At 34.3% G+C, this 23,796-nt stretch overlaps 1 protein-coding gene and 1 pseudogene across 2 annotated transcripts; one reads left to right on the forward strand and one right to left on the reverse strand.

The window, feature by feature from the left end:
* Nucleotides 1-16,610: 16,610 nt before the first annotated feature.
* LOC309822071 (NF-kappa-B-activating protein-like) lies at nucleotides 16,611-17,902 on the forward strand (the record flags this gene model as incomplete). The annotated part of the gene is made up of 1 exon (XM_082653731.1): nucleotides 16,611-17,902. The coding sequence occupies one exon, from the start codon at nucleotides 16,611-16,613 to the stop codon at nucleotides 17,853-17,855; it is 1,245 nt and encodes a 414-aa protein (XP_082509857.1). The 3' UTR covers nucleotides 17,856-17,902.
* Nucleotides 17,903-21,677: 3,775 nt separating this feature from the next.
* LOC309821698 (short/branched chain specific acyl-CoA dehydrogenase, mitochondrial-like) lies at nucleotides 21,678-22,773 on the reverse strand (annotated as a pseudogene). Its single transcript has one exon. The product of its transcript is annotated as a short/branched chain specific acyl-CoA dehydrogenase, mitochondrial-like (transcript).
* Nucleotides 22,774-23,796: the final 1,023 nt, after the last annotated feature.

Raw genomic sequence — 23,796 nt, forward strand, 5'->3', positions numbered from 1 at the left:
AAGAAAAGTAAAACTGAGTTGAATTATGCTCCTTTCACAGACTAAGGGAAAAAATGAAAACATACAAGTTTAAATAACAGTATTATTTTGATATATTTGAAACAGAAAAAGTCAGCAAAAAACTGTAGTCCTTGGAACAAACTCACTTGTGGGACTTTTACTGTCTGGACCATGAATATTAGTTAGATGTCATCTTCTATCGTTTCTTGTCTCCAATTTCAAGTTTTCAATAATGAACTGTTTGTACTCACCCACACAAATGTGCCCATACAGAAGTATTTTTCTAGAATGTTCCTTTGCCTTTCTGTCCCAGCTAGTCTTACTGTACATATTATTTCCTTCCAAATGATTTTTTCAAATCTTTAAGCCACTTTGTAAATAATTTTTATACAGCTGACTTTTCCTTGTTTAAGATTTCCTGTCTTCTGGATATGGAGTGGTCTTTTTAAAACACAAGTATAGTCATACCTTTACTTATAATTAAACAAAGTGGTAACAAACTGGAAACCACTTGAATATTCATAAAGGAATGGTTTAATTAATTATGCTAATTATCTAATATGGAACAGCATGCCACTATTTAATAAAATGGTCTAGACATTTCTTAAGTATTAACTATTTACCTGGAATGATAGTTATAATATTTCATTAAATGATGAGCACCAAGTACAGAGCAATAAGTGTAATATTAATTTTTTAAAACAAGCATATGTGTGTTTATGAGCATAAAAAAAAGTTAGAAAATATATTCACCAGGTGGTGGTTACCTTAGAAAACAGAGTGTGAATGGTAGGTATGGAGTTAGGGTATTATTTTGTCTTCCATGTACAGAAGACAAGTAACCTCTAAACCTAAAGAAAAAGTTCTACATAAATTATTCAAAGACTACAACTTGTGATCTGAGATTTTCAAAGCACCATTACAGAATAAAAACAAAGAAAACCATACCTGGGCACATCATAGTCAAGTAATATAAAACTCAAGATTAAAAAGTAAAAATCTTAAAAGCAACCAGAGACAAAAAGACATTACATAGAGGATGTAAAGATAATGGCTGAATTTTCACTAGACAACATGTATAACAGAAAATGGTAGAATCACAACTTTAATGTGTTGAAAGGGATCAAAGTCCTGTCATTGAAAAATTCTATATCCTGCAAACATATCCTTTGGAAATGAAGGTAAAATAAAGGCATTTTCCTATAAAGGAAAAGTGAGATAATTCTTTGCTGGCAAATCTGCACATAAGAAGTACTAAATGAAGGGATTTCGGCTAAAAGAAAATAGCCAGGTGAAAACTCAGATCTATAAGAAAAAGTAAAGAACACTCAAAATGGTAAATATTACATAGTGATATGCATAATGTAGATTTTTTCTCTATTCTTAAAAATATAGTACTGCTTTCAGAAAGAATTATAATATTGTATTAGGTTTGTAACATATGTTGATGTAATATGTATGACAAAGTACTATGAATAGAGCATATTAAAACTGCTTTTGCAAGTTTCTTACATTTTACATGAAATAGTACAGTACTAACGTTAAATATATTATGATAAATTAAAGATGCATATTATGATTCTGAGAGCAAAATCTAAAAGAAATTGCCCAAGTGTAAAGCTAAGAGATATGAAAATGAAATAACAAAATTATGTTAAGCTCTGAATATAAGTCTATAAAATATCTTTTTAGTATCAAATAAGTAATAGATATATCATGCTTCTCATTAGAATCTCATGAATAATATTATGTACCATTCATTGTGATGTTTCATTAATATTTCCATAAAGAGCCAAGAAAAACTGCATAGAAATTTAAAGTACAAAGGCAAACTTTATAAAAATATTCCATTTTTCTCAAAGTAAATATACTATATTATTTTAAAATAATATAAGTATATAAATTGTATAAAACAAAGTCAAAATTAAAAATTATTATTTTTTTCCAATCTCCCCCCAGAGATCACTGCTTTAAATGTTTGGCAAAAGGGAGGGTTCCTTATGACTTCACAATATACATGGTAGAAGATCCACAGAAAAGACTGGGATAACACAAGAAAACATACGTGTTTAAGAACAGAGGGAATATTATGGAACAAGAGAAGGGAAACACAGGTTGTCATTCAGGATATGATGAAAGAAGTTGCCACTTAACACTTTAAAAATCAGCCATTTGGCTCATAAGGAGATATGGTTCCTATTGGATTTCAAGGGATAGTGTACTTGCCAATAAAGCAAGAGCAGAAGGCACCCATAGACTGATCCTAGGAAAAGGTGAAATAACCAATGTGTTATAGTTATGCTCTATCTGTGGGACACCATATCATGAATTTAAATTTGTTGGAATGGTAGCTAACTCAAAGGAGTTACTCAAATTAAATATAGGTTGAAATAATGTGATTTTGTCAAAATGAAATTGTTTCTTGTTAGCTTGTTGTAAATATCAAATATTTTTAAAAAGATAAGTTCAAGTCTCTTGATTCTGTCTCATCTCTCCATTTGATTTTTAAGTGTTCTTATAATCATAGTGCCTTATTGACATTATTACTAAACATAAGCGTTTTAACTTAAACGTTCAACCCTTAGTAGTTATATTTCTTTTTTTTACAATAGCATAATAATAAATAAAATGTGCTTACTCAATTTAAATTGATAATACCGGAATAGAGAGAAATTGAGTGATAAGATTGAATTCTAGAGGAATACATACAAAAATAAATTTATTTTATTACTTTAAGAATCCAAGAAGTAGCAACAAAAATGGAATAAACTATGATAATAATAGAAAGATTAACAGCTAGTCCCACATTCCTTCTTATCAGACATATGATCTCTCTAGGTTTCAGTTTTTTGTTTTCTAAGACAGAGGTGAGAAGTGTCAAAGGAGAGAGACCCTTACAAGAGATTGGGATTGGTAAATCCATAGTACACACACCTTCCTATCCTGTGTCCAGGACAGACACTGTTAATTGATGATTATATTTTTCATTGTTAAGTTTCAGTAGTGACTCAAACTTTCCATACAATGCTCTGGGCCATCAGTATCAATTATTTAGAGTTCCCAGTAAAGATGAAACGTGTTATTTATTGCTGAGATGACTTTTATAGTCTCTTTATTGTCTCTTCAGTAAAGGTGTCAGTTCAAACACTTTATTATTCTCATTTTATAGAAGCTACCATCATTATTGTTTAAAAGTGATCTATTGAGATGTATTCAACTGGCCAGCATCCCAGTACCAGGACATGAATTCGATTCAGGTTGATCCAGATTAAAAGTCTATGTTCTGACTTAACTACCTATGATGTGATTTTATGCGTCAACCTGACTGGACTGAGAGGCACCCAGGTAGCTGGTAAAACATTTCTGAATGTGTCTGTGAGGGGGTTTCTGGAATAGATTAGCATTTGAATTGGTAAACTAAGTAAAGAGATCACTCTGACCAATGTGGATGGGCATCAAACAATCCATTCAGGGTCTAAATACAACAAAAGGTGATAGAAGGGCAAATTCGATCTTTCTTTGAGTAGAGACATCCATCTTCCCCTGCCTTCAGACATAGGCATCTTGGTTCTCAAGACTATGGTCTCAGATTTAATTACACCACTGGCTTTCCTGGTTCTCCAGCTCGAAGACTGCAGATCACGAAACTTCTTGGTCTTCATAATTGTGTGAGCCAATTATAAATAAATATATTTATTAATACTTGGAGATATCTAGACAGATGATCCCTGACTTAATGATCTTTCAACTTTATGAAGATGCAAAAATGATATGCATTTAGTAGAAACTGTACTTTGAATTTTGAATTTGATGTTTTCCTGGGCTAGCAATATGCATTATACTACTCTCATGATGCTGGGCACTGGCAGTGAGCTGCAGCTACCAGTCAGCAATGTGATCGCAATAGTAAACAAATGATACACTCAAACCCATTCTGTACCCATATAACCATTCTGTTTTTCACTTTCAGTACAGTATCCAATAAAATATGTGAGATATTCTTTTCTATGAAATAGGCTTTGTGATAGATAATTTTGCCCGACGGTAGGCTAATGGAAATGTTCTGAGCACGTTTAAGGTAGGTTAGGCTAAGCTATAATGTTCAGTAGGTTAGGTGTATTAAATGCATTTTTGACTTACAATATTTTCAATTTATGATGGCCTTATTAGAATGTAACTCTATCATAAGTCAACGAAGATCTGTATATCTGCTATTGGTTCTGTTTCTCAGGAGAATCTTGACTAATATACTATCCATTTTACCTTCTTTAAGTAATATAAAGTTTAGAATGACCCAAGATAAAATTAAAGTCACGATGCTATTTTTTCTTATGTCTGAAATCATGGAAATATTCATGGTAATCTTTGAATATGTACTCTCTTTAAAAAGAATGTCCTAAGTAGAATTATATTTCCTTCTTTTTAAGGGTTGTTTCTGTTTACAATTCAACTCTATTACTGTCTGTTCACAACATTCTAATATTCCTCATCCTTTCCAGTTGACCTTGCTATATGTCACTTGAGGGTTTGGAGCAACACAAAACTAATCCTCGTTTTCATTTTCTGCAAGTGTTTACAGGTAATAGCACTAATAGCCTCTATGCTTCATTAAGTAATATATTATATTTAATTTTCTCTACAAATTCATGTGATAGGAGCCATTAGCTGTCTTCTGAGTCTTTCATAATTGGGAGTTCGAACCATCAATAATACACTAACATGACTGATTTTCACAAAGCTGTGATCACAATTCAGATTTCCAAATCAGGGGACATGATTATTTTTAATGACTTAATAATTAATTTAAATAACATGAGCACTTTTGTTGGTTTTCCTGCTGTAAGTCTTTTCCTCTTAAAGTTTTTTTCTATACCCTACACAGACATTGATATTCCAGAATCATTTTTCATTACTGAAAAGTCAATTTAGAAAGGTATGAAGTATTAGTGTTAATTTTCTATTCTCAACTCTTATCTAAAGCAGGTATCTACTTTAAAGGTTCCAGCCAGTTTCTCTGGCTTCTGCATGAATATTTTGGTTAGCTGGGAGTATGAATTCTGCAAAGCAATTTATTTTCTATTGTAGAGTTCAAATTAATAGATAGTTTTGGTTTTTATTAATTTGAATCTCCATGTGCTTTCGGAAACTGCTTTTGAGTATTCCATTTTTATCAATCCCTCCTCTAGTCAAAAATTTGCTGACATTTGTTTAGAAGTCTTTTCCACAGTGCCCTCCACCATAGGTTTCTTTTTTAAAAGTATTCACATTTACATGGGATTTTTGTGTAATTTATGACTCACGAGTTCTTAGTATTTTTAGGTAAATTATAGTTGGTCTCAGTTTAAATTTGGATTAGAGAGAATAAATAATTCATAATGATATTCAGATGATTTCTTTTCATACGTGTATACAAAACATGTTAAAGAAAGGGTAGGTAATTCTCAAACTCTATCTTCTACAAGCCTGGGGGAAGGTGGAGAGAAAGAGATGCTGATTGATTTTCAATTCATTTTTTTTTTTTTTGCAACCCATTGCTCCATTTCAATAACAAGCTTTTGCAGCCATTGCCTTTGGTGCAAAGTTTCAAGCATTTTCATAATTTTTCTGTAACTCCAATAGTAAACATTAAACCTTAAAGGTAAGAAGAATTATAAAATATTTTGTTTTTGTAAAAAGCCTTTTTAGTATTTAATGTATATAAAGGAAGGTGTACTAAAGAAAACTTGATGGATGGTGACAGTTTCTAAATGTGTCTAGGTTTTTTTTATTAATTGATATAAGATTAACATACTTGAATAATACTCTTCACTATAAGGGCTGTAACTTCTAAGTATATACACATATATGTTATATACACATATATTTTAGTACAAAGTTGTTAAACATATGGGCTAGAATGAAAAGAAGTCAATTTTAACCCATATTTTAATATTCATTTGCTGTGTCTTTGTGTCATTGTATTGGACAGTTTACCTGAGAAGATGAGAGAACACTGAGAGAAAGTAATATACGAGGAAAATTGGTTCTACTCTAAATTAATGATTAACGACTCCAATAGACTATCAAAAATGTTTGGCAATCCTACTATTATTTCTCATTTAGTTTAATCTCCCATTTTCCATAACATCTATTTCAAATTTTATTTACTAAATTTCCCCTTTTCTCCTCCTTATTCCCAATAGATAATTGAACCTCTGAATTTACAAAAAACATTATTTATGTAAGACCTAATTTAAAGAAGCAGTGAGATGAGGGATATTTACCTATGTTTGTATCCATCTTAACGTCCTTCTCTCCTGCCTTAATATTGCCTTCACTCCAACTAAATTAAGTCCATTAATATATGGCATGCCCCATGCCCCTTTTCTGCTTTATACAGTAGCTAAAATGTCATCAAAGTCAGGGAGAGAATGAGGTTTTTCTCTTCTGAAACGGCAAAGAGTAGGCGTTTAGGATAGGTTGTGAGGCAGTATACATAGTAGATGAAGGGCTCCAGAAGAAAAAAATGTGAGGTTTTTGATCAAATTTTACCCACAAATGTTATGCAGAATAAATGCAGTAAAAATTTTCAAGATGTTACAATGCTAGGAATTCTCACTTTGGTGTACTCCAGTTACTAATGTCTCCTAATAAGTGATACACAGATCTCAATCCATATATCCAACTGGGTTCACAGAGTTTGGATAAGAGCTATATTCTAGGCCTCCCTTTTTCTTATTCCACCAACTTCACTAGAGGGATAAGTCTCCCACTTGCATGTTCAAAAACTGAGAGTATTCCTTTCTCCAACACTCCCTGAGAAGGTATCTCCTGTACAAGACTCAAACTTTCTAATGTGTTTTGTGAGAAATCCCTATAAGTCTTCATGTTTTGCCTTGCATTAAAAAAAAAAAAATTCCTCTAGGAGAGAATTACCTAATTTCCTGGCCTAGAGGTTGCAGTGGTGGTTCTGACAATTTTCGGGCAATGACTCCCTGCAACTTGTTAGAGAAATTGAGCTTTACAGAAAACAATAATAAACTGATTTGGATGTCCAGGTGGCCCTGAACTGCTCCTTACTGAGAAATGAAACTTCACTTCTTAGCAATTAAATAAACTTGTAATAGTAAACTGCTAGAAAATGGCACAACTTGTTTACTTGGTAGAAAAATCTCACACTGTGAGGGATATTTTGATATGATGAATTTGTTTTTATTCTCATCTTTGTATTAATAGGAAGTAGTGGAAATATTTTTTAAATGGGTTATTCTTATTTAACCTAACAAATAATACAGATTAAAAAAAAACTTTATCAATACATTGATAAAGACATTCAGAAAATCAAAATTACAGACTCTAGCATCTAATCAAGTATCAATAGATATAACAAAAAGCAAAATCATCGAGATAAAATTGTCCTTAGAAAACTAGGAATAAGAAATTAGCAGACACAGATGTTAAAACTGCTGTTAAAAACTATTTACAAGTACTTAAAGGAAAAAATGAACATAATGAGCAAATAAATGGAAAATATAAAACAAGACTCAAGTAAAACTCCTAGAGGTAAAAAATATGATGTCTGAATTTAAAATCTTACTGCATATGACAGTGGATTAAACACTGCATAAAGAAAGTATCAGGGAATTTAAAAACATAGCAATGAAATGTATTCAGATTGAAACAGAGAAAGAAAAATGACTGAAAAAAAAGCTTTTAAAAAAAGAGCCTCAGTGATCTGTGGATTGATTTTGAGTGATCTAACACATGAGTGTAGGTGCTTATAAAAATACTGAGTGAGGGCTTCCCTGGTGGCGCAGTGGTTGAGAGTCCACCTGCCGATGCGGGGGACATGGGTTCGTGCCCCGGTCCGGGAAGATCTCACATGCCGCAGAGTGGCTAGGCCCATGAGCCATGGCTGCTAAGCCTGCGCATCCGGAGCCTGTGCTCCGCAATAGGAGAGGCCACAACAGTGAGAGGCATGCGTACCGCAAAAAAAAAAAAAAAAAAAATACTGAGTGATACTTTCCCAAATTCATTGAAAAATATGTCCACAAATACATAAATATCAAGGAACTCATTCAAAAAAGAAATTAAAAAATTCTGCAACAAAACATATCACAATAAGATTGCTTTAAAAACAAGTGATAAAGTCTTTAAAGAAATGAAAAATAGATTTTTTTTTTGTACAGAGGAACACATATAGGGATGACTCCAGACTATGCAAACCAGAAGACAATACAACAAGTTCCTTAGAGTGATGAAAGAAAAAAAAAAAAAAATACTGTCAACAGAGAATATTATATCCAGTGAGAATATCCTTTAAAGCAAAGAAAAATATTTCCAAAAATAAAAGCAAAGAGAATTTGTCACCAATAGTTCTGCAATTCAATATATGTTAAGGAAAAGTAGGATTTTAAGATTTTTTTAATAATAAATGTTGAAAAAAAAAAAAAGATTCTCAGGCCAAGGGAAATGATACCAGATAGAAATAGAGATTGACACAAATAAATGATGATTGGACATGTTGAGTATGTTAATAAATATAAAATAATTGAAAAAATTAATTAAAATGATTTATAGAACACTCCATTAAAAAAGCTAACATATTATTTTCAAATATTAATAGAGCATTCAACAAATTAAACCATAAAATGAGTCATAAAACATGTATCAACAAATTTTAAACATTTAAAAAATCATATAAAGGATGTTTCTCTCCATAATGTTATTTAATTACAATTTCTAGAAAAACCTGAGACATTTTAAAATAAATAAACCTTTACCACCACCACAACCATAACTTTTAATTGCAAAATCACAGGGAAATTAAAGTATTTTGAAACTGAATGAAAATGAACACATAACCTATTCAAATTTAGGGATGCAGCTAAAGTGGTTTTCAGGGAAGATTAGTTACTTCAAATGCCACAAATTGTTACTCTTATTCAAATGCTTTCAAGTTAGAGAGATAAAATTATTAAATACATTGTGTAAACACCCATCTTAATATGTCAGAAGAAGGAGACAAATTAACCCTTAATTAAGGAAAAAAAAGGAAATAGTACAGATAATAATGGAAATCAATGAAACAGAAATAGTAGATAATGTCAACAAAATCCAGCTTTCATCAGAGCTTTCATATCAACTTGCATAGATACGGGGCAGAAAGCAAAGTGAGAGGGTTGAGTTTTATAAGCTATTAGACCAAATTAGTGTTAGCCTCTCTATTACAAATGGACAACTTCCTTGAAAGAAAGAAATTACCCAAAGTGACTCAAGAAGAAATAGGAAGTCTGATTACCATTATGGCCCTAATATAATTTAAATCCTAATTAAATCTTTCCCACAATGAAAACTCTTGGCCAGATGGTTTACCTTGTCCACATAAACATCTGTTTTCCACACAGATTTATTGAGAAAAGCAAAGGATTTTATGATTTCCTTTAAGTAATACCAAAAAGGAAACAATAGGAAAGCAGCCATTTAACTGATCTCCTATGTCTCAAGTACTATTCAGAATAATTTGCTCTCCAATCCTTTTAAACTATACCGATTTGCCAAAATTGAAACCCAGCAGTCTAGATATTGTAAATGAAATTTCTGCTGAGATCAGTGTAAGCCTTTGGTCTGATTAAAAGCACTGTGGTTTTAGTCCACTTTATTTGCTATCAACAGACATAGTTATCAATTATGGACTGCATCTGCTTGCTTCTTTATCAGTCACTACATGGTGAAAACCTTGGCTTCTTATACTCCACAGTAACTGAGGTGGATTCTAGGCCTCACCATATCAAAATTTGACCTCTTTTGATCAAGAAAATAGAAATCAAGACAATAGAAATAGTGCAATAATCAAAATATTGATATCAGATTGCATCTTGGATACCATTAACTCCAACGCTTTCAATGTTGGGCTTTCAGTTAAATTTAGGTCCAGATGTTTTTGCTCTGATAATAACAAAAACAAAACAAAACTTGGAACAATTCTAGTTAAAGTAAGTTGAAGGGGTGTTTGTATTTCATTAAATTCTTCATGAAAAATATGTGAAGTTTTAAATGCTAGTCTCAAGTTTTAAAAGTAATAGAAATAGTGAAAAAGATTTCCTGGAGGGTAAGACATTGATATGATATTTGATTTAGTCATGGATCTAGGAGAAGTTCTATGTTCTATTACCAAGAAGTGAAATTCACCTTTGTGAACTGGAAGCAAGAAAAACAGATAAAGAAGCCATCATTAGAGGATTTTTCAGGAATCCAAGATTCATAGTATGACCCCACTAAATACGTATCTCACAAGAGATTATTAAATCTGCAGCGATTTTCTTACATAGTAGTGGAGTAATAAGGAAAGACTAAATTAAGTTCCACACACTCTGTTTAAGAAACAGAGAAGTTATTCAACATAGTTTTGGAAGTTTTAACCACAGCAATCAGAGAAGAAAAGGAAATAAAAGGAATCCAAATCAGAAAAGAAAAAGTAAAGCTGTCACTGTTTGCAGATGACATGATACTATACATAGAGAATCCTAAAGATGCTACCAGAAAACTACTAGAGCTAATGAATGAATTTGGTAAAGTAGCAGGATACAAAATTAATACACAGATATCTCTTGCATTCCTATACACTACTGATGAAAAATCTGAAAGTGAAATTAAGGAAACAATCCTATTTACGATTATAAGAAAAAGAATAAAATACCTAGGAATAAACCTACCTAAGGAGACAAAAGACCTGTATGCAGAAAATTATAAGACACTGATGAAAGAAATTAAAGATGATAGAAACAGATGGAGAGATATACCATGTCCTTGGATTGGAAGAATCAGCATTGTGAAAATGACTAGACTACCCAAAGCAATCTACAAATTCAGTGCAATCCCTGTCAAACTACCAATGGCACTTTTCACAGAACTAGAAAAAATTTTTTCACAATTTGTATGGAAACACAAAAGACCCCAAATAGCCAAAGCAACCTTAAGAAAGAAAAATGGAGCTGGAGGAATCAGGCTCCCTGACGTCAGACTATACTATAAAGCTACAGTAATCAAGAGAGTATGGTACTGGCACAAAAACAGAAATATAGATTAATGGAACAGGATAGAAAGCCCAGAGATAAACCCACACACATATGGTCACCTTATCTTTGATAAAGGAGGCAAGAATATACAATGGAGAAAAGACAACCTCCTCAATAAGTGGTGCTGGGAAAACTGGACAGTTACATGTAAAAGAATGAAATTAGAACACCCCTAACGCCATACACAAAAATAAACTCTAAATGGATTAAAGACCTAAATGTAAGGCCAGACACTATAAAACTCTTAGAGGAAAACATAGGCAGAACACTTTATGACATTAATCACAGCAAGATCCTTTTTGACCCACCTCCTAGAGAAATGGAAAAAAGAACAAAAATAACCAAATGGGACCTAATGAAACTTAAAAGCTTTTGCGCAGCAAAAGAAACCATAAACAAGACGAATAGACAACCCTCAGAATGGGAGAAAATATTTGCAAACGAAGCAACTGACAAAGGATTAATCTCCAAAACTTAACAAGCAGCTCATGCAGCTCAATATCAAAAAACAAACAACCCAATCCAAAAATGGCCAGAAGACCTAAATAGACATTTCTCCAAAGAAGATATACAGATCGCCAACAAACACATGAAAGGATGCTCAACATCACTAATCCTTAGAGACATGCAAATCAAAACTACAATGAGGTATCATCTCACACCGGTCAGAATAGCCATCATCAAAAAATCTAGAAACAATAAATGCTGGAGAGTGTGTGGGGAAAAGGGAACCCTCTTGCACTGTTGGTGGGAATGTAAATTGATACAGCCACTATGGAGAACAGTATGGAGGTTCCTTAAAAAACTAAAAATAGAATTACCATACGACCCAGCAATCCCACTACTGGGCATATACCCTGAGAAAACCATCATTCAAAAAGAGTCTTGTACCACAATGTTCATTTCAGCTCTATTTACAATAGCCAGAACATGGAAGCAACCTAAATGTCTACTGACAGATGAATGGATAAAGAAGATGTGGCACATATATACAATGGAATATTACTCAGCCATAAAAAGAAACGAAATTGAGCTATTTGTAATGAGGTGGATGGACCTAGAGTCTGTCATACAGAATAAAGTAAGTCAGAAAGAGAAAAACAAATATCGTATACTAACACATATATATGGAATCTAAAACGAAAGAAAAAAAAGGTTCTGAAGAACCTAGGGGCAGAACAGGAATAAAGACGCAGACATAGAGAATGGACTTGAGGATACGGGGATGGGGAAGGGTAAGCTGGGACAAAGTGAGAGAGTGGCATGGACATATATACACGACCAAATGTAAAATAGATAGCTAGTGGGAAGCATCCGCCTAACACAGGGAGATCAGCTCGGTGCTTTGTGACCACCTAGAGGGGTGGGGTAGGGAGGGTGGGAGGGAGATGCAAGAAGGAGGAGATATGGGGATATATGTATATGTATAGCTTATTCACTTTGTTATAAAGCGGAAACACCATTGTAAAGCATAATTGTAAAGCAATTATACTCCAATAAAGATATTAAAAAAATTAAAATGAACACAGAATCCAAAAAAAAAACCCAGAGAAATCTAATAATTTAAATATATTTCCCTTAAAATGTTTATATTTAAGAAGTGGCGTTTAAACAGTTAAACTTTAGTTGTCAAGCAATGAAGTTTTCTTAGAGACCCAGGCCATGACAAAAATAGTAATAAAAAAAACACTAGTGAATGATTATGTACATAGAGTATTTATAATTTATATGTGATATATACCCCGAATAAAGTAGGTTCCAGAGATGGCAAGGCAGAGTTAAGAGTGAGAAAGTTCAGAAATGTGTTTCTCAATTGGCATGCCCTATAGGAATGAATATGGAGCGTCTGTCTAGGAGAAGCTGTAGTTTTTCCTTTCTGTCATTGAACAAAGCACACTCTGCATAAAGCCTATAGGACTCCTCTGCTGCTAATTGTGCTCGTCTTATTTGCAGTATGACAGATTATTGGCTTCTGCGGAAATGGCTGAAGTCTCTACTTTTAATGAAAGCAATCTTATTATTTCTCTAGAGTTTTATTAACTTTCAGACATAGATAAATGTAAAGATTTAATCACACAGTGTATCATGTTTAGTACATGCTTTTGATTTCAACAATTTCTCAGGGAGGATAAATTATTTTAAGAAAGGCAGCCTATAAGCAATGATTATCAAAAACCTATCTTTAATCATTTGTTACATGATATTTAATATAGTAATAATTCATGTCAAATTGTATATGACCCCAATTGACAGTTAATGATAATGTGATATATAAATATATTAAATAATATTGAAACTAATACCTGAGACTGGATTTTTTTCTTATTAATTAAAAATTCCACGAGGACACATGAATTACACAGCTTTGAATCTAGTACATTCGAGTGTTTCCTGGGGCTAGATCAGCCTTTAGTATGACCCTGATTTAATAACCATATTGACAAAAATCTAAATTATTTTACAGAACTGTTGAAAGTAGAAGCAAAGATGACTATGATAGAGCTTTTAACTCAGGCGTGTGCTCAAAATTTGAAATGTAGCAGGAAGAGTTGAAGGAGCAGTTTAAACGTAACATTAGGCAACTGTATCTAATTAGGGCATTACTAAAATGTAAGTTCAAATTTGGATAGAAATAATTTTCTAAATGCTTCTTTCAAAAATATAATTTATTTTTTTATTCTGTGAAAGAAATATTTGTGGCAACATGTTTTTGAGTACTGATTTTAATTGCTTTGTAGAAACAGCAGTATTTGTTCTTGCTAGGAAGTTTGCTGTGCTGATGTTGTATTTAAAACATTATTAAAATGTCAAGATTTTGAAAGTGAATGTACCAACACTAATGTAGCACACTAAAGAATGTTTTTTCCCAAAGAAGGGATATTTAGAATAGATTTACTAGAAGTTGTTAAAACCAGTGTGAAAATTAAAATATGATAAATATGCAACAATGATTATTATGATTATTAGTGCAGAGGATGGCCTGATTAAGCGAGTAAATGCAATGCTTTAAATGGATAATGTACAGGCAACAACCTGCAAAAATGATGATGCTTACTTCTTTTTATTTATGAAAAAAATTGATTAGGTGAAAGAACAGATTCCATATTAGGTAATGATTTATATAAAATGGATATAAGTATGTTATACAATCTTGTATTATATAATGGATTCCATTAATATTTCACATTCACTTAACACATACTATATATGTCAGACATTTTACTAAGTACTAAAACAAGATGAATAGAGTTTTTTCCCTTAAGATGATTACTTTTTGATAGGAAAGGTAAACCTAAATCATATAAATAAATATGTATCTATTCACTCATATGATAAGTGTAGAATTAAATATTTGAATTATTATAAATATTTGCATCATGGAAAAGTATACCAAAATAAAGGACCTCTGAATCAACAAAATTCAAAATTTTCTGTATATTCATAAAGAATAATATAGACCTACATTTAATCAAATTGCTACATATATAGCCATTATAACTACAATTGTTTTTGAGTGTTGATTATCAGTCTCTTTTTTACTCCTCCTAGACAGAGGTTACTGCGGACTGTTTGGGATGATGTTGGTGTTTTGCTCCTTCTTTTCTCATGTCTGTTCATGTGTTTCAAGTCTGTGCACTGCCAATATTGATTTCTGAATATCCGTTGGTGTGTAAATGACTTGAATCATAGCAGATATAATTCTTAATTATGTTTAGAGTTGCTTAACTTTCAATCTTTGCAGTGCAAAGTTTGTATCACACACTCACACACAGACACACTCATATTTCTTTCCTTCTATTTTGCTGATTTTAGGATGGAAAACTGGCCCATCCTCTTTTGGCCATAATGGCTGGATTGAAAGTAGATATTACAGTGTTGTGCTTTGCTTTGTTCTGTTTTTTGTTTTTTTAAAATTGAATTATTAGATGTTGCTCTTGAGGATTTATATACTGGGTATATGGTTCTGAGGAGATCTCTGTAGGAAACAGATTTCTGCTAGGATTAATTTTAAGCCCACCAAATTTCATCATAGAATAAAAGGCTTTCAACTAATACTGCTTTTCCATGAACAATTCAACCAAATTTTTTTTTTCTACTTAACATCCCTTACATGTATCTCTTTACTACCTGACTTTAGGTTTACTAATTGAATTAGCTGTAATGATAGAATCAAGAACATTCAATTTAGAAAAAGAGGAATAAACTTGAAATAATACATCAGAATCAAATGAAGCCAAACTTCATTTTAAATTATTGCTTAATATTTAATTTTTAGTATAGGCCTCCCAGAGGGCTTCAGTTTGGTTCAAGACCATCGCCTACTTGTGGAGTGCCTTTTGTTTTTCTCTATTTTCTTAGTACTTGTTTTAGGTGTTTCAGTAGCCTATGTGGATTTGGAGTCTCATGGGAATATGTTGTGATCTCCTGTAAAACTTGCTTTCTATTTTATTTTATGTTCATTTTTTTTTTTTTTTTTTTTTTTTTGTGGTACGCGGGCCTCTCACTGCTGTGGCCTCTCCCGCTGCGGAGCACAGGCTCCGGACACGCAGGCCCAGCAGCCATGGCCCACGGGCCCAGCCGCTCCGCGGCACGCGGGATCCTCCCGGACCGGGGCACGAGCCCGCGTCCCCTGCATCGGCAGGCGGACTCCCAACCACTGCGCCACCAGGGAAGCCCTATTTTATGTTCATTTTAAAGATGACGTAGTAAAGTGCTATTGAAAGTGAAGAAATTCACCTCAGGGTAGAAAGTTATTAAAGTACCAGACTTACGTATTTGCCATATATTTCAGATGTAATAACAAAAGAACAGTTTTCCTTCCTTCTTTTTAAAAACTAATCATTGTTGATTTCTTTTGTACCACTTAACTAAATAATTGTCTTTTGAACTTAATATGAATTTATCAAAGCCAAATTCAAAATAAGTATACCAATGTCAGACCAAGTCTAAAATATTTGAACACTTTTAACACTTTAAGAAGTTTTATTGACTTTGTTGACTCTTGGAAGATTGGCATGTATGTCAGGGTCCAGCATCATGACCATAGCAATTTAGGATCAGGATTATTTCCTTATTTTTAGCATTAAAATGAGGGGATTGGAGGATGTAGGCTATATGTTCTTCTGAAAATCTAAGCTTTCTCTCTCTTAGTCTTCAAAGTTGATTCTGACTCTGCTTCTGGTTTTCCAAAATATGTCATAAAATACTGCAGCAGGAGTGCTCTATAATTCTTTTTTTTTCCAGTTAGTGCTTTATTTTTTCATTCTCCATAGAATGCTGATTTTGTAACATTGATTACAGTCTGATATGTACCATTACAACAAAAGTTTTACTTTATGAAAGATCAGATACGGATACACACATCCCGTCCCATTGGCAGGACCGCCTAGGTCCGGGGAAGGAATTTGCCGACGTACTCGGAACTGTTTCCAAGGTTTTCTCGGGCTCGGGTTTGTGTCGCGGCTGCTGGTCCTGGGAGCCAAGGCAACGGAGATTCTCCCAGCTCGCGAGAGCGGCCCCTTCTCCCACGGCTTCGGGGACCCAGCAACAGCTATGGATCCGGTGTCTGGCTCCCGCAGCCCGGAGTGGGAGGTCTCGGGCTCCGGGGGGAAGTGTCGCAGTTCGTCGAAGAGCCCTAAGCCTAGCAAAACCTCTCGCTCCCCGCGGGGCCGCCGCTCTCGCTCGCACTCTTGCTCTTGGTCCGGGGACCGGAATGGCCTTAGCCATCAACTGAGTGGCCTCAGCCAAGGCTCCCAAAACCAATCCTACCGCTCCCGCTCGCGGTCACGCTCTCGAGAGCGGCCCTCCGCACCGCGGAGCGCCCCTTTCGCTTCTGCCTCCTCGTCCGCCTATTATGGCGGCTACTCACGCCCCTGCGGGAGCGACAAGCCATGGCCTAGCCTCCTGGACAAGGAGAGGGAAGACAGCTTGCGGCAGAAGAGATTAAGTGAGAGAGAGAGGATTGGAGAATTAGGAGCTCCTGAAGTATGGGGACTTTCTCCAAAGAATCCAGAACCAGACTCCGATGAACATACACCAGTAGAGGACGAAGAGCCAAAGAAAAGCACCACTTCAGCTTCTACTTCAGAAGAAGAAAAGAAGAAGTCTAGTCATTCAAATGAAAGGTCCAAGAAAAGGAGGAAGCAAAAGTCATCTAAAAGAAAACACAAGAAGTATTCTAATGATAGTGACAGTGACTCTGATTCAGAAACAGACTCCAGTGATGAAGATACAAAAAGGAGAGCAAAGAAAGCCAAGAAAAAGGAAAAGAAGAAGAAACGCAGATTGAAGAAATATAAGAAAAATAAGTCTAAGAAGAGCAGAAAAGATTCCAGTGATTCATGTTCTGAAGAGTCCCAAGAAGAGTTTCTGGAGAATCCCTGGAAGGATCGATCAAAGCCTGAAGAACCCTCAGATTTGATTGGTCCAGAGGCTCCCAAAACACTTGCCTCTCAAGATGATAAACCTTTGAACTATGGCCATGCTCTGTTACCTGGTGAAGGTGCAGCTATGGCTGAATATGTAAAAGCTGGAAAACGTATCCCACGAAGAGGTGAAATTGGCTTGACAAGTGAAGAAATTGCATCATTTGAATGCTCGGGTTACGTAATGAGTGGTAGCAGGCATCGCCGAATGGAGGCTGTGCGACTGCGAAAAGAGAACCAGATCTATAGTGCTGATGAGAAGAGAGCCCTTGCATCCTTTAACCAAGAAGAGAGACGAAAGAGAGAAAACAAGATTCTGGCCAGTTTTCGAGAGATGGTATACAGAAAAACTAAAGGGAAAGAGGACAAATAAGGATTTTCTGATTGTTCATCAGACATTTTTAACAACAAAAAAGAAAGTTTGGGTTCCATATATACACACAAAAAGATTACCATGATCTGAAAAAGCTTTACAGTGCTACTGTGCCTTCTATTTAATTCTTTCAGTCCTTCTATAAAAAGCTGCTTATTGATGCCTCCACCCCAAAACCAACAAACAAACCAAAAAGCAAACTAACCCACAGACTTGTTGAATTGAAAATGTGAACATTAGTTTTAAAATTCTTAATAGGCTTATTAAAAATGGTTATTTCAAATATAAAATATTGGGAAGTCTCCTGTTGTGCCAATGTAAGTACATTATTTCTATCTGAGCTGTGTTTAGATCATTATTTGAATACTAGAAATGGATGGGAGTCAACAATGATCAGGAGTTTAATAAGGAAAAATATAATGAGTCATTGTTTTCATTGTTTTAACTTGGTTGCTTCATAAGGATGAAGCTAAAATGATGTTAAACGTTTTTAAAGTCTGTCCTTTGTAATAAGCAGATTTCATTTTAAGCATTGTTAAACTTTTCAGTTTATTTTTTACATCTGTCATTCAGTTTAATCTGTAACTTCATATAGAACCCCTCACTTTCTCACTTTTTTATAGCTACTGTTGGCTTTTAAGTTTGGGGGAAATGGAAAATTCTGGGACTGTGAGATCGTGATCTTTTTCCTTCCCTCCTTTTGTTAAAGTTTAGTTGTTAGGACATACGAGTGAAGGGGGAGGGGATAGTAGAAGTTTTGGCTGTTTTTGTTAAGGTTGTTTTGAGCTGCATTATTATGTGCCTAGGATAAATTTAAATTATCTGAGTGATGGGGAATTTCTGACTTTGCTGTTATAAAATGCCCTCTCTCCTTATAATAGTTTTAAAGTTTTTTTTTAAGTGTTTTTTTGAAGAGTACACTGCATTTATTTAACCCCATAAATTATAACATCTTAACACATGTAAAATTTTTGTATTTTTAAAGTGCTTTGAAAGATATTTATTTTTTTTAACAAGTGGAAAATAATATTCTTTAAAAGACATCAAACTTTTAGTGGAAAATGATATTACAAGAGGCATGTAAGGATTTGTTCATCCTCTTCAAGAAATGGGATTTTTATGTAAAATATATATGTAGCACTGAATGCCAAAATGATGGGTATGTGTGATTGGAATTAAAAATGAGATTTGCTAATAAAAAAAAAAGAAAGATCAGCAAAAATACATCAGCAAGGATATAACTAGTGCATTTACTAAAACACATCATAATCATAAAACCAAGTGATCACACACAATAATCTTTACATTTGACATACCAGTTACATCCTAGCAGAGCCAGTGTGTTTGGCAGGTGATTAAAATATGTAAGTAATGACACTGATCAATCTTAACACTTCTGAAGTGTTAATTCTTTATCCGTTAAACTTAAAATAAATCAATAAGAGTATTGAGACATAACAAGGAGGAAATCCAAAATTTGTTGAACAGAGACAGTAGTAAACAGTAAGAAGAGCACTGAATTGGGAGCTAGTACATTTGGATCCTTGTCTTATCTTTGGCTCTGGATGGATGACCTTGGGCAAGTATTCTGGGCTATATGAATCATTCACTCTTAAAATGAGAGAGTTGGCTGGATGGTTCTCTAAACTCTTTATAGATTTAGCTTTCCATAATTCTAAAATCTTTGACACCGATTCATTTTTGTGTTGTAAAGTGAAATGCTAACAATACTAACTTGGCAGTTGGGTTGAGTCCAGCTCTACCACACAAATACAACTTGTTGCTTGTGTTCAAGTCTCTTCCTTCTGAGCCCCATGACAGCCCTGTCCTCAAATTAACAAACAGTAATGACAAGCTTCAGGAGGTAAACAAGCTTGTCCTCCACTAGACACAAACTCAAGACCCCCAAAGTCATGGTTATTAAGAAAAGCTATAATGGAAGAACTATGCGGGAAACCCACAACATCCTCTTTGGTAAATGGTACAATAACACAATTCACTAATAGAAGAAGGCAGGTACAGATATTAACTACAATGCATAGTTTTCAACTGTTATTTGTGAACCTGCACAAAAAATATACACACAATTAGAACTGTATTAATATGAACTATAAATTCACAGTCTAGATGTACATGGGAGCCTCTCTCATGCTGCTAATCTGAAGGAGGCTTATTGTAGTTTCACGTGTTTGTAACTCTACAGGAGGAAGCTGGGATTCTTTTACTAACATTGGCTTCTATTCCATTATCTGAAAAGCCCACCTCTCTCACATAATCACAGAAATTAAAGATGTCCAAGCCCCCCTTTAGGGCATTTCCTCCATCTCCTACTTTCCTTATCACATTACTGTCTTTTTGTTCTAAAACACTGAATGACTGGCTTCCATCAGCTCCCTATCTGAAAATCAAGTAGACTTTATCTTTTTTAATCTAAGGAATAAATTTGTCCGTATTTCTTCCTAATATTTTAATGTAATTCCTATCTCAATTGTATTTACACAGTTCTGAATATTTAACTACAGTATCCATTATAGAAATTAATCCAATTCGATGAACATGAATGTGCAAAGCAAAATTACTTTGAAAATGTCGTTTCCTTAATAAACATTATTCTTTCATTAAAGTGCTTCCCCTTTGACAGCAGTGATTACTTTAAGCAACTCTATGAGCCTTGAAACATTTTCCAACATCTCTAACCCGTGCTCCCTTCCAGAAAATATAAAACACCCTTCACTCTCCTCCTCCCTCCTGAGGGGACTGAGGATTTTTACCCTACAAGGTCTCTTCTCCTGATTGAGAATCCCTGATACTGAAGAAATGGCATCACCAGCTGTATATTTGCTGAGCTTTGCCTTTCCATAATTTGACTGTAAAACAACAGATTTATTTTTGCCTTCCCAGAAACGTCATTTTTTATATTACCAAATATGCTTTTCGAACTCTACAGCTCCCTTCTATCCCTCATTCCTTACAAGATTTTAATACACTCCTTTATGGGGAAAAGACATCCCCCCTTGAGAATCACTGAACCAAAATATAATTTCTGAATTACTATTCATGATACGGCTCAATAACTAAGTTTGACAAAAACAGTATTCAATTTAAAGACGGAAAAATACTGTATCATTGATAAAATGAATATTATAATATTGAGTATATTCTAATTATTAAACCAAATTATTTAAACTTCATTCTTGAAAACTAATGTAGAGACTTGTTTTTAAAATGATCTACTGAAATCATAATGAAATGCACCTTTCATACTGGTAAATTATAGTAACAAATTATATTGCTTTCCTTTGTTGAAATGTTTTCTTCGATTATATAATCCACTCATTTTCAGATATTCAGAACTAAAACTTTTAGATTTTTCTAAATAATTTTTTATCAGTTTCACCTAGTTTAGTAACTTAGAATTGAATCTATTTCTTCTATAGAATTGCCAACTAGCACAAACATCTCTCTGACTGATGCACAATGACAAGAATATAAAATAGCCATGTCTGCAAGAAATAATTATATTGTCTTTATTTTTCCAAATTCTAATAGAGTGAAATTCTGTATACCCTGAAGCTAGAATGATAATGCATATAGAGTTTTAATAATAGTTTTGGAGAAAATATGGATGCATTTCTTTCCAAATTTTAAAAATGATCTTCTGCGTCTAAGTTAAGCAGATTGGAAAGAGGAAACAGGAAAGGTCTACCTCCAGATCCAAGGTGAAGGGCCTAAATAAAATCATTCAACACAGCCCCCAACAAGACACAATAGTTTAAAATTTTACACCAGTGACACCAGGGAGGGGTCCCACTCCCATGGCTGTCAGTATTCCGAATCAATGCGCTTTGGGATGGTGTTCAGCTAGATGTTTGAAGTTCCTTCATATATTGTACCAATCTTCACATCTCGGAAGTATTTTTCCACAGGGTAATTTTTGGTGTAGCCTACTCCTCCCATCCACTTGATACATTTGCCAGTTATTAGGCCCTCAATCTCTGATGCATAGTACTTGGCCATAGATGATTCTTTAATGAATGGCCTTCCAGTTTCTAAAAGCCTTCCAGCGTTGTATGTGAGTAATCTTGCAGCTTCTAGCTGGGTGGCCATGTGAGCCACTTGGTGTTGGCATCCCTGAAAATCAAATATTCTTTTGCCAAACTGTTCCCTTTCTTTAATATATGGAACAGTGTAGTCAAAACATCCTTGAGCCAGTCCCAGCATCTGTGCAGCCATTCCTATTCTACTTTCATTAAGACCCCCAATGGTTTACTTATAGCCATGTCCAATTTGTCCCAGGATATTGGCTTCTGAAACCTTGACACTTTCAAATGTTAATGGGCAAGTAAAAGAAGCTCTACTTCCCATTTTGTTCTCTGGTTTCCCTATATGAAGGCCCTCAGTATGACAATCTACCAAGAAGCAGGTAATTCCTGTATACCCAAGAGTAAGGTCTACATTTTCTATCACCATGAAGAGCTTGGCATCCTTGCCGTTGCTAATCCACATCTTTGACCCAGTGATGACATAATAATTTCCCTTTTTATCAGGTTTGGTCTTCAAAGCAAATGAATCGCTACCTGCTCCAGCCTCTGAAAGGCAGAAACTTCCCATTTGTTCCGTAGCTAGCCTGGGCAAATAGATAGCCTTCTGTTCTTCTGTTCCATATTTTCCTAATGACTGTGTTCTGGATGTCACATACCAGAGCCAAAGACGCATCAACTTTGGCTAATTCCTCTATCACTAGGATAGAGGAAAAAATGAAGCTCCTGTTCCTCCATATTTTCTGTCAATTTCAATACCCATCAACCCTTGTTGAAATAATCCTCATATTACTGATTTTTCCATTTTTGAATTTTCATCCATTTTTGAAACCAAAGGAGCAATTTGTTCCTGGACAGATTTTTTAACCGTGCTCTTTATCATCCTCTCTTCATCTGTAAATGTTTGCAGAGGGGCATAGGGTAGGCCATTATTTGTTGCTTTGAGTCCAGCTTCTCAAAGCTGGGAAGATTTTAAGACATCAGGAGGATTTTTCCAGGAAGACAGGCAAATTGGGAAGTTTCTTCTTAACAGTGCGCTGCCACACAGCAGCCGAACCGTGGCTCCCTCCATCTGTGCCCCAGGACAATCGCCCTATAATTCTTCTCATTTTAAGCATATTTATGTTTTTAAGTTTCTGCAATTTCTTTAGCATAAGATATATTTTTAAAGATATATACTATTTTAAAATCTAAAAATCACACACATTTTCAATAGTGACAAAACTATTTTCCTATTATATCTCCTGTTAAGGTTTTGTGACTCAGAATTAAGTTGGGACCAGGGTAATATTACTAATTGATACACAAATTATTCCATTGACTTACTGAATGCAAACCCACAGTCAACACATTTATCAGGAGAGGAATAGTTAAGAGCATTTGTTAGGTTTGTATATGTACACAGTAAATAGAAAAATATTAGGTTTATAGGACAGAACAAGATAAGCGAAATGAAAATTAAATGTCTGATAGTGTATTTCTAGTCTGTTTCAGCTGCTCTAACAAAAATATCATAGATTGGGTAACTTTTAAACAAAATAAATTTATTTCTTATACTTCTGGAGACTGGCAAGTCCAAGATCAAGGTACCAGCAGATATGCCTGGTGAGAGCCAGCTTCTTGGTTCATACACAGTCTTTTCATTGTGTCCTCACATGGTAACAGGGGAGTGGGAACTCTCTGGAATCTCTTTTGTAAGAGTCTCTTCAGAGTGTCTTTTGATCTCATTCAATGTGATGGTATTTTGACATGGGACCTAATGACCTAATCAAAGGTCCCATCTCTAAATACCATCACATTGGGTATCAGGTTTCAACATATGAACTTGGGCAGTGGGGAGGGGGCATACATATTCAGTCTTTAGCATAGTGACTAAAGAATAACATAATATATCTTCCATA

Source organism: Grampus griseus (genome assembly GCF_964374135.1).
Source record: "Grampus griseus genome assembly, chromosome: 4".
Classification (NCBI taxonomy): domain Eukaryota; kingdom Metazoa; phylum Chordata; class Mammalia; order Artiodactyla; family Delphinidae; genus Grampus; species Grampus griseus.